This window comes from Fundulus heteroclitus, chromosome 12 (genome assembly GCF_011125445.2).
Source record: "Fundulus heteroclitus isolate FHET01 chromosome 12, MU-UCD_Fhet_4.1, whole genome shotgun sequence".
Classification (NCBI taxonomy): domain Eukaryota; kingdom Metazoa; phylum Chordata; class Actinopteri; order Cyprinodontiformes; family Fundulidae; genus Fundulus; species Fundulus heteroclitus.
The window spans coordinates 20,302,259-20,314,280 of record NC_046372.1 but is presented as its reverse complement, the minus strand read 5'-3'; the positions used below and the strand labels follow the sequence as shown (position 1 = coordinate 20,314,280).

General features: G+C 46.3%; 1 protein-coding gene across 1 annotated transcript; it reads right to left on the bottom strand.

Annotated features, from left to right (window-relative positions):
* Positions 1–3,487: 3,487 nt before the first annotated feature.
* LOC118565119 (docking protein 2-like) lies at positions 3,488–7,565 on the bottom strand. The gene is made up of 4 exons (XM_036144804.1): positions 6,815–7,565; positions 6,596–6,733; positions 6,360–6,527; positions 3,488–3,623 (listed from the first exon to the last, which is right to left on the bottom strand). The coding sequence occupies exons 1-4, from the start codon at positions 6,872–6,874 to the stop codon at positions 3,504–3,506; spliced, it is 486 nt and encodes a 161-aa protein (XP_036000697.1). The 5' UTR covers positions 6,875–7,565; the 3' UTR covers positions 3,488–3,503.
* Positions 7,566–12,022: the final 4,457 nt, after the last annotated feature.

The window sequence follows — 12,022 nt, the reverse complement described above, 5'->3', positions numbered from 1 at the left end:
CCTGCTGTGGTGGGACGCCCTCAAACAGACAGACGCACCACATGCTTCATACACTGCAAAAACGGATCTAAAAATAAGTAAAATGTTCTTAAAGTTAGTGTATGTCTCCTTGATTTGAGCAGGTCATCGTGCTCTGAAAAGGTCAGGAAGAGGATTTACAGAACCTTACAGAACCTTCCTGAGGAGAGGAGAGCAGAACGGTTCTGCAGCTCTGGAACCGAGCCGCTGGGAAAAAAAAACCGGTCCAGCACTGCAAAAATGTATCTAAAAACAAGTAAAATGTTCTTAAAGTTAGTCTATTTGTCCTTGATTTGAGCCAGTAAATAAGATTATCTGCCAATGGAATGAGTATTTTGACCCCTAAAATAAGATAATTAGACATCTTGCACTTGGAATAAGACGATGAAGATGAATTGTTCCTATTTTAAGTGCAGAAATCTTATTCCATTGGCAAATTATCTTATTTACCTGCTCAAATCAAGGACAAAAACATTAATTTTAAAGACTATTTTACTTATTTCTCGTTCCGTTTTTGCAGTGTAAATACTGGTTATGACGATAAATACCTATAAAATCAGCAAACGCAGCAAAGTAACCATGACATGTACCGCCATTAATCAGAAAACCTGGACAGGAGGTAGGAGACCTACTTGCTGTCTAAAGACAAGATGGTTTGATTCTAATCTGTCAAAAAATAATAATCTTTATTGTCATTGCAACATACTTTTCAATGAAACATGTTCTCTGCATGTAACCCTCGGGGGGCAGTGGGCTGCCACTGGGGACCAGTCTGGGGTTAAGGGTCTTGCTCAGGGAGCCAGAGCGGCAGTGTGTGGGAGTTGAACCCAGAACCTCTGTGAGAGCAGCACAATGCTCCACCCACTAGGCCACCACTCCATGGCAGCCAGTATCTGTATAAAATGATCTCTACAGATACTGAGAACGTCAGGAGACGTCCAAGGAACCGTTTGAGGAGCAGTGATCTCCAGACCTTCAGACAGGCTTGCATCAAAGAACCATCATCCATCAACAGATGGTAGAACCACATGGAGCGGGGACTGCTTTGGAGAATTTTTGTCTTGAGAGCAACATGGTTCAGACATAACCTGACTCTGCCAGATGGATTTGCTCCGCATATCCATCTGGAAACCTTCCGTTGAAGTAATTTTGGGAAAGGGGCGAAAATACTGGTTAGCTGATTGGCCTACGTTGGTGATAGACGGGCCAAATAAACCAATCAGATCAACGAAGCATATGACGTACTAACAGCGACAAGAGGAGCCAATTGATGGATCAAGCTCTTGTCGAAACCAGTCGGGAGAAGAGCAAAAACATCTTTTCCTCTGAGAAAAGCCTCCAGAGCAGTGTTTTGCTCTTCTTTCAGTGAAGAAATACTCTGTAATTCCGATAAAACTTGCTCGATAGCCACGCTAACGCTAGCTTCATCGGCTGAAACCGCCATGTTGTTTAGACTGAACTGACGCTCCTCGTTGCGTCACACCTCAACCCGCCTCAAAGCCAACGCTGATTGGACGTTCGTTTGGTGAACGGCTCCAAATTTTCTTTAACGGAAAGTAGCCAGACTGATCTGCGAGTGAAACCTTGAAAGCTCGCGAGATCAGGATGGTCTCACGAGGCTAGTTCAGACGGACCATATCTCCAGATGTTTGGTGGAGAAGACGCATCCAGCCTGTTGTCAGTGGTGGTAGGAGGCTGGCTCATGGTCTGGGCTTGGATCATTTATTCTTCTGTGACGGCACACTGCAAAAACTAAAAATAAGGTAAAATTTTCTTGAAATTAGTGTATTTGTCCTTGATTTGAGCAGGTAAATAAGATGGTTTCACAATGGAATGAGATTTGTTGCACTTAAAATAGGAACAACTCATCTTTATCATCTTATTTCATGTGCAGTATATCTAATTATCTTAGTTTAGGGGTCAAAATACTCACTCCATTGGCAGATAATCTTATTTAGCTGCTCAAATCAAGGATAAATGCACTAATTTCAAGAAAATTTGACTTATTTTTAGCTCCGTTTTTGCAGTGCAGCATTAATGCAGAACAGAAAGAACAGCAACATCTGCTGCCGTTAGCAGCACATCTGCTCCAAAGGCCTGACTGAAGCAGACGAGGCTGTTTCTGCTGGACTGAGCGTCCTGGCTGCTGCTGAGGGACAACAGAGACGTGGTCGGTGGACGGCGACCGTGTCTCTGGGAGGCTTAGTCTGCACATTGGGCTGTCATGGGAAAGAGGCAGGAGGAAGTGAGGTCTGTTCAGTTTAAAGTGCAACAGAGGAAGTCCCGGCCGAGGGCTGAACTAAAAACTGCTGCAACAGGGTGACAACACAGCAGAAACCACCTCGACGCCTCAGAGCCCTTCAGGGCCTGGTGTACGCGAAGACGAACGCCGAGCGTTTCCATGAGTGATTTTAAAAATGTGCTTCTACTCGAGAGGAGGCAGCGGAGCTGAAAAGGCTGCAGTAGGCATGCCGGGCCCATTGGTGGCGCTGTGACGCAGACAAAGAAACGTGAAAAAAACAGCAGAGGCAGCCCGTGTGACGTAAACAGCACCGCACACGATCAGAGGATCTGTCGTCAGACAGGAAGAGTCCAACAGCGCCACCAACAGGAACGACAGAGCCGCACCAGACGCCGCCATCTTTGTTGCTGTTTGTGAAGCGCATGCAGGTCACAGAGACGCCGCCATGTTGGACAGGGTCGTTTCAGGAAAGACGACAAGGACAGAATAAACCGCCATCCATCATCCATCCATCCATCCATCATCCATCATCCATCCATCCATCCATCCATCCATCCATCCCTCATCCATCCATCCATCATCCATCCATCCATCCATCCATCCATCCCTCATCCATCCATCCATCATCCATCCATCCATCCATCCATCCCTCATCCATCCATCCATCATCCATCCATCCATTCATCCATTCATCCATCCATCCATCCATCCATCCATCCATTACCCATCATCCATCTATCCATCATCCATCCATCCATCCATCCATCCATCCATCATCCATCTATCCATCATCCATCCATCCATCCATCCATCCATCCATCCATCCATCCATTACCCATCATCCATCTATCCATCATCCATCCATCCATCCATCCATCCATCCATCCATCCATCCATCCATCATCCATCTATCCATCATCCATCCATCCATCCATCCATCCATTCATCCATCCATCCATCCATCCATCCATTACCCATCATCCATCTATCCATCATCCATCCATCCATCCATCCATCCATCCATCCATCCATCCATCCATCATCCATCTATCCATCATCCATCCATCCATCCATCCATCCATCCATCCATCCATCCATTACCCATCATCCATCTATCCATCATCCATCTATCCATCATCCATCCATTCATCCATCATCCATCCATCCATCCATCCATCCATCCATCCATCCATCCATCCATCCTCCATCCCTCCATCCATCCCTCCATCCAGTGACACGGACACTAAGGTCTACCTGTTTCTCTGCCGCTGTAAAGCGAGTTGTCCTCCATCCCTTCGTCCTCTTCCACCCTGTTTCCTCTCTGCAGACTTCCTCGCTTTGCTCCACCTTCTGTCCAGCTCATCTGCTCAAACATCAACCAGACAAATGCAAAAAGTCAGCAAGTCACACAGCGGAGGATCGTCTGCATAAAACTTCACAATGACCAAAATGCGTTTTCTTCATAAAACTTCCTCTTAGTCTTTCTGTGGGAGTTCGTACAGCGTGTCTGATTCTCTTTACTCAGTTATTGTCAGTCTTAAGAAACTAAACAATTTCATTTTTAGTTAGTTCCCAGTGGGGGTTTTTTTCTCTCACAATTGATTAAATGTAATTATTGATGTTAAATCACCATGTCAGTATGTTCTGGTTCTGTTTTTGGAGTCTTCCACTTTTGATGGTGCTCTGATCGGCCGTTTGGGTTTCCTGTTGTGCTCTCATTAAGAGGAAGTCCAGATGTGAGTCAAGAGGGTCAGCTGTCTGTCAGCATCTTGCTATTTATACCAGCACCACATGCTGATCCAGCCCTGCATGCAGGTCCTGATCCCAAGTTCATACAGAACCATGGTTCAGCGGCCTCGCTTGTCCTGGAGGGTCCAGACGACCCGGCAGACTGATCCGGAGTCAGTGACATGAACCAACAGACATCTCCGTCTTTATTTATCTTCCGTGCAAAGCTGAAACCATCAACCAGACAATGTTTGTCATAATTAAAATAATCTACACTGCAGCCACTGGAAGGTCTTTACAATCAGGCCTTGAAGGTTTTACACCAGCAGCTGATCAGATTTCATTGCTGTAATATTCCAGCTAAATTCAGCGTTTTAGCTTCACTAATTTGATCAATATCTACTTTTTAGGCCTGATTTTCACCCAAACCACTGAGTGACTATAAATAACCTGCCACGCTACAGTGAAGCCCGCGTAGGGACGCTGCTAAGCAGCTCACGCTATGAGCTGGGGCGGCTGCTTCCTCAGGTTCTCTGTTGTTGTGTATCTGACAAATAAACTCAATGAATATATAAATAGATCTACAGACACATCCTGACTGATTGCAGCTAAGCCACAGATTTAAACCTACACATGAAACTGCACTTCAGGAAACAATTAAAGCAACCAGGAGAGACGAGAAACACATTGATGTTCTACCTCAAAGGAGGAGATTACTATTTTATTATATTTGACCTACCAAATAAATAAAATCAGTCAAAAGCTGGATGACTTTAAATTTCATGCTTTTAAATTCTGACAAGACAGAAGTTGTAATCTTTGAACCAGAGTCCTCAAAAAATAAAGTTCTTAATCAATCACTTAATCTGGACGGCATTAACTTAATAAAGTAAAAAATCTTGGTGCTATTTTTGACCAAGACATGTCATTTAAATCCCATATTAAACAGATTTCCAGAGTTTCCTTTTTTCACCTCAGGAATATTGTCAAAATTAGAAACATTCTGTCCAGGAGTGATGCTGAAAAACTGGTCCATGCATTTGTTACTTCAAGGCTGGACTATTGTAATTCTTTACTATCAGGAAGTCCACAACATGCAGTTCAAAGTCTTCAGCTGATCCAAAATGCTGCAGCAAGAGTTCTGATGAAAATCAGCTAGAGGGATCATATTTCTCCAATTTTAGCTTCCCTTCATTGGCTTCCTGTTAAATCAAGAATAGAATTTAAAATTCTCCTTCTAACGTATAAAGCCCTTAATAATCAAACTCCATCATATATCAGAGCTCTGATTACCCCGTATGTTCCTAACAGAGCACTTCGCTCTCAGACTGCAGGTCTGCTGGTGGTTCCTAGAGTCTCTAAAAGTAGAATGGGAGGCAGATCCTTTAGCTATCAGGCTCCTCTCCTGTGGAACCAACTCCCAGTTTTGGTCCGTGAGGCAGACACCCCGTCTACTTTTAAGACTAATCTTAAAACTTTCCTTTTTGACAAAGCTTATAGTCAGAGTGGCTCATGTTACCCTGAGCTATCTCTATAGTTATGCTGCTATAGGCTTAGGCTGCTGGAGGACATCAGGGTCTATTTCTCTCACTCTGCTGAGTTCTCCTACTGCTCTCCAATCTGCATTGTTTGTTGTTACTTCATCTTTTAACTTTTTGTTCTCTGTCATTTTTCTCTTCATAGAAGGTACACCTGGTCTGGCGTTCTGTTAGCTGTGACATCATCAGGGGAGGCAGATCCTCTGAGCTGTTGCTGTCAACAACGTCATGTTCTCCTACAAATGGTCCAGTCGTTCCTGTCTTTCAGTGTTTAACCCTCTGTCTTGTAGACACGGCTGTTGAAAGAACATTGCTTTATAACAAGGATCCCTTCAGAATTAGCAGTGGGTAAATTAAGTGTCCGACTGATCCACAAATGAAGTTCTCTGTGGTGAAATCCAGAGAACAAGTCTTTCTTCAGAACCTGAAGAGAAGGATGAGCAAAAAGACACAGAACGCCAAGAAAGCAGCTGAAATCTGTCAGGATTTAGAAATCCTTCAGCCAACGGGACTCAGACCCGTTACGGGACCCTTCCAGGGCAGGACGACTACAACCAGGGTTCCTCGCCTAGAACCGGGCCTGAGTTGAAGCTCACAGCAAAGCAAACACTAGAAAAACCTGCAGGAAGCTTGCGCCATATAACCCTAACGTTCTGCTGAGGTTTCTCCTGCTGGAGAACCCTCTTCCTGTTCCCCTTCTGTGTTCATCGGTCATTGCAGATCAACGACCAGAACCAGCGCTCAGTCACACAGCAGACCTATCACCGTTCTCTCCTGCATTAATCAACGTGGTCTGGGTTTCGGTTCTGAGGGGAACCTGAGTGTGTACCTACAGGGAAGGCGATCTCACACAGCTTGTGGGTCCAGTCTTCCAGCTGGTGTCTGTCTGCGGCGAACACAAAGATCTTCTCGGTGGTCTCCACCAGGAAGGAGCCCGTATCTCTGGGACATCCGTCCATGTCCACCTCTGAGACCCGGATGCAGTCCGCCAGACGGATCACCTGTGGGACAGAGGCGTTATGGCCGTGGAACCGGGGAACAGGAACCCGACAGCGGCAGCCGCTTTTACCTTCTTGTTCTCCTGCTGCTTGCGCAGCGTCTTGTCGTTCCTCTCCACGTTCCCGGCATCTTTACACTCAAAGAACTCCAGCCTGGAGATGGAGCAGGAACTTTCCCGGTACAGGACGCACCAGACCCGCTTCCACTTCTGCAGACACACAGAAACAGAATCAGAACCAGACCAAACCGGGTTCCTTTCAGAACCCAAACGTTCCTGTCAGATTTTTACCTTCCCAAAGCGCTGCTGCTGGAGGAAGAGCATCCCCTGCTTCCTGATGTCCTCCTCCATCACGACTCCACCTGCTGCTCCACCTTCCTTATGTCTCCTTGTCTCCTTGGCTTCCTTCACCTCCTTCCCTCCTCGCGGCCTCCGGTCCTGCTCAGATGTGTCGGTACCATCGACGTTCTCGTCCCGGTAGATGTCTCTTCTTTCTGACCCTACTTCTTTAACCTTGGGTTTAGCCTTTTCCTCCTCTGGTTCTCCTCTGGTTCTCCCTTTTCTGTGTTTTACTTTTGAAAGCTCTCCGGTGGACCCAGGTCTGACAGCTCCGGGCTCCCCTGTGCTCCTTCGACGGCGCGCCGCCTCTCGCCTCTCCTCCTTCTGCTCTGGGGTGTCACAGTGAAGGAGAAAGACGTTGAGGGTGTCATATGTGCTTCCTGCTGTCACTCTGTTGCAACGTCTAATGCAGAACTGGCTGGTGGTTTGAACCTCCTCCTTCCGTCTTCTTCCCCTTCCCTCTGCTGGTTTTGTCTCAAGACTCTTTCAACTTCAGCAGAAACGTCAGGTTTTATTTTCATAAACGCAACTTGAACTATTCCTTATCAACTGATCTACAAGCTGCAATAACTTAAACTGCATCATCAACAGCGCCCCCTGGAGGTCACGTCAGAACAGAAGCGTAGGCCTTGCAGCTGCTCCTGCAAAGACTAAAACCACTTTTACCTGCAGATCTTTCTTAAATCAGACCTTAGGTTCCCTCTCTAATGATCCTTCAGGGGGTAATGAGGAAATTAAAAGCAGAGAACGCAGCGCACAGGCTGCAGAGTTTAACAGGAAGTCAGACAATGTGGTTTGTCAGCAGGTGGAGCTTGATCTGTGACGCACCGAGCAGGGGCAGAACAACAGGTCAAAGCTTCCTTTTTCCGAGAATCTAAAGGCAGAAATGCTGCAGCCTCTCAAAAAGCGTCCGAAATGCGATGTGAAAAGCAGCGTAACGAAGAAAACGGACAGCAGAAGTTCAACACAACGAGAGCTGAATGAGATCCAGAGAAGATTCAGAGAGAATCACCTCTGATGTTCTGACCCAGTCCCAGTTGGTAGAACTGTTCCCCGGCAGCACAAAGGTCCTGGGTTTAAATCCCAGCCTGGGTCATGCTGCATGGAGGTTGCAGGTTCTCCCTGTGCATAAGATAAGATAAGATAAGATAAGATAAGATAAGATAAGATAGGCTTTATTGATCTCACATGTCACATCGGCTCAGTAATCAGTTGTCATAGGAAGAAGGTGTCAAGTAAGACAAGTTGCATCATATATATACAGTGAGTCCTCGTTATACCATGGGTCAAAAAGAAGTAGATCAGAAAAAGAAAAAAAAGAAAATACAAAAAAGAAATAAGGCAGAGGATGTCTTATGTACATTCACGGTGACATACATACATGTGTATTGACATATATTCGTGTGGAAACAGCAGCAGAAGTCACTTCTTTCAGGATTATTGCACAGTGTATTAAATAGAATTGCACATTAGTTAATGCATGTTGGTTCTTACAGTTACAGTTGTGGTTACAGTTATAGTTACAGTTATAGTGCAGCATTGTATAATCTGATGGCAGCAGGAATGAATGACCTGCGGTAGCGCTCCTTTTTACAGGCAGGATGTCTAAGCCTGTAACTAAAGGAGCTGCTCAGCTCCATGTGTGAGTTTTCTCTGGGAACTTGTTCCACAAACATGACTGCTGGTTGATTGGTCTCCGAGTTGTCGTTAGGTGTGACATGGTACCATGTGACGGACTGGTGACCCATCCAGGGTGTTTCCTGGATGGAGGAAAGAGGATGGAGGATCTGATCCAAAATGCTGCAGCAAGAGTTCTGATGAAAATCAACAAGAGGGATCATATTTCTCCAATTTTAGCTTCCCTTCATTGGCTTCCTGTTAAATCAAGAATAGAATTTAAAATTCTTCTTCTAACGTATAAAGCCCTTAATAATCAAGCTCCATCATATATCAGAGCTCTGATTACCCCGTATGTTCCTAACAGAGCACTTCGCTCTCAGACTGCAGGTCTGCTGGTGGTTCCTAGAGTCTCTAAAAGTAGAATGGGAGGCAGATCCTTTAGCTATCAGGCTCCTCTCCTGTGGAACCAACTCCCAGTTTTGGTCCGTGAGGCAGACACCCCGTCTACTTTTAAGACTAGGCTTAAAACGTCTCATTAAATTTTATAGTGTTCAAATTAGAGAGCTACAGGGTTCTGAAGCAGGGGAGCAGCTGTTTCTATAAGTCTTCTCTGCGGATGATTAACTGGAACGTCCCTGAACTTTGTCAGCACCCAGATCATCAACGAGTCGTATGAAAAGCATGCAGACATTCATGGAACTGATGTGCATGGTAACAGCAGACATTCATTTACGACCATATCTGTATGAACTCAAGTAATTTAGTCAAGTAAATATAGAAAATGTATTTATCAGTAATTATGTGGGCCCTGGTTGTTCCAGCCAGCACTATTCATATAGCCCACAATGCCCTGAGTCTGAGGATCAACCACAGCAATGCAATGATCACAGCAACGTTAACATGCAACACATGTTAATTTTTGTCACTATAATGTTGGCTGGTGTAAAATCTGGAAGTGGCCATAAGAGATACACAAGACCAAATGTAGTCAGTCTGCCTTTACTAGACGCTCTCCCAGGTCTTCTGCTCTGCAGGTACATGCAAGGCCTGCTGGACCAAATCAAACTGTTAACTCTCAGCTCAGAAAGGAGAGCAGAACAGCAGACTGTACGTCACAAGCTGCTCAGCGACGCTGTTTGTCCATAAACCAGTCCCACTTAGCTGCTGGGCTGCATCTGAAATGTCCTAATAACAGCTCCTAACTCCTATCTCCTAACTCCTACCTCCTGCTCCTTGACCTTTCCTGGGTCAGCCAGGATGGACTTCTGCTCTGGCTGAGGAGTTCTGACCCAAAACGATATTTTCGGATTGAGCCGCTCTTTCAGTCAAAGGGGTGGAACACCAACAGGTGCTAACATGTTTGGCTGGAAGTTGCTGTGTGTTTAGAAAAAAAATATATTAAACTGGAAGAAGCTTAAGGAAAATGTCAGGAGCTTTCCTAACCCAGGTCCATGCCCATTATCTTATCGGTAACACTTTAAATCTTCATCTATTCAGTCTTTATTTGCTTTAAAAAAGAAACAAAAAAAACAACTTTAAATATGACATGTTTATTTCTTTGTTCCATTTTACAATTCCATATATAATTTATACATGAACAGACGGAGCAGAAGGAAGACACGTGTATGAAATGAAAGGAGACATTTTTTTAAAAAGCAGCATGTAATCTAAAACAAATATAAAACATTTAATCCATCACTAAAATGTAACTGGATGAGCTTGGTTGTCCCAGTCTCGACTAGAGAAATTTCACACAGTAACACGCAGACAATAAAGGATCTTTGGCATCTCGCCGCTAGAGGGCGCTGCTGCAGCGTGACTGCGGTACGTGACGCGTGCGTGAATGAATGCGCTTCATTTACCTGCTGGGAGTTATAAAGTCAGACAGCAGGACAGGAACCAGGCTCTGCACCTGCATCAACAGGTAAATGAACCCTCGCTTCCATTGGCTCCTACCTGCGGACAGGTGTATGAGCGATCACTTTACAGGCGGCGGTGCTTTAAATGTTCTGGAGGCAGGAAAGGTTCTGAAGCGGAACCAACGGCGGACTGCAGACGTTTAACGCTTTTTGGATTTAATGTTCATAAAACCCATAATTTGGTAAATTAATCTGCCAAATAACGAGTTTTTCCAGCGGTTTTGGTAAAATAAATGAGTTAATATCAGGAATCTGGTCATATTTTAATCAGCTGTCCGGAGGGAAGAGAAGCGTTTCACTTTTTCCAGGACAAACTGCGAACTTTGACTCTTTCTGCCGCTAATCTGACGCAGAAGCAGCGGATTTTTCACTAGTTTAGGAGGAAAAGCGGCGAAACGGTCCGGATCTCAACCCGATCATACCTCTGTCGTCACTTCCGCAATCTGCTGCAATTTAAAGCGTTAGAAATGTGGCTTTAGTCGGATTCTTCCGCCGATTGTATCCAAACTATTTCTAAATGAAATGAAACATAAACTGGACATGTGCAGGTGGATTCTAAGGTCCCGCCCACGGCGATGGCCCGTCTTTGCGTGGGCGGGGCGGGTCCGAACGAACCCCTGTGACGTCTGTGACGTGTGAACAGACGTCATAGAGGTCAGAGGCTTTAGTTCTTTAGTTGGTTCTGTTGAAGCTCACTTTGCACTTGTTGGACTCTAGCGATGCTTCCTGAGAATCTCAGCCAGCCTGAACCAATGAGCGCAGCAGCAGCCATGACCCAAACGAGCCGTCCCCCGTCCCAGCAGAGCGACGTCGTCTCCTTAGACACCGTCAGACCAGCTGTCGACTTCTTCTTCACCAACCTCTCACGCCAGCAGTGGCTACACTTGGCCACGGGAAACCCTGACCCCGACACCAGCTGCGTCCTGGTGGAGCTCCTCGGAGACATCATGGAGCTCTTCTCGTCTGCCGTTCTGGACAAACTCCAGAACCCAGACTTCACAGGCCGGGTGGTCAAGGCGGTCGTGGGCAACATTGTGCCCGAAGCCTTCGCACGAGCCCTTGACTTGGAAGAAGACATCCGCTCCAAGAGCACGGCGAATTTAAACAAGCTGATCGTCCAACACGTGGCGGCGCGCGTCCAACGCCACTTCTACTCCGACGACGAGGATCCGGCAGCGACTTACGTCCAGCAGGTGACCGACATGTACCGGATCAACGCGGCGGTACACGAAGCCACCGTCGTGATAAAGGAGCTGATTTTCCGGGTGTTCACGCCTCAAATGGAAACCAAGCAGGAAGCGCCGGTCAGCCCGCCGCCAGAGGACCCGGAGGAGGCGAGTGACGGGACGGCGTCCCCGGACAGCCACTCAGAGACGGATCCTCAGGCAGACCGAGGCGATCAAAGCGCCTCCTTCCACACCGAGGAGCGCACAGACGGCGGTCAGACCGCTTCTCCATCCGCTAGGCCAGAGTCTGTGGTCAACCGTCTGAAGAGGAAGATCAGGAGGTTCTTCACCAAGTATCATCGCAGACATTCAGCCAAGGTGTTCCCTTTAAACTCACCAGAAGGCCCAGAAATCTGCGGCGCTACAGCGAACCCAACACCGGTCCACCAGGCCAA

What these genes read in the sequence shown, in the direction of transcription:
- LOC118565119 (XM_036144804.1), bottom strand. Translation starts at nt 6,874, where the DNA reads ATGGAGGAGGACATCAGGAAGCAGGGGATGCTCTTCCTCCAGCAGCAG. An exon ending in AGCAGCAGCGCTTTGGGAAG is followed by an intron (nt 6,734 to 6,814) that starts GTAAAAATCTGA and finishes GTGTGTCTGCAG; the next exon opens with AAGTGGAAGCGGGTCTGGTG. An exon ending in AGCAGCAGGAGAACAAGAAG is followed by an intron (nt 6,528 to 6,595) that starts GTAAAAGCGGCT and finishes TCTGTCCCACAG; the next exon opens with GTGATCCGTCTGGCGGACTG.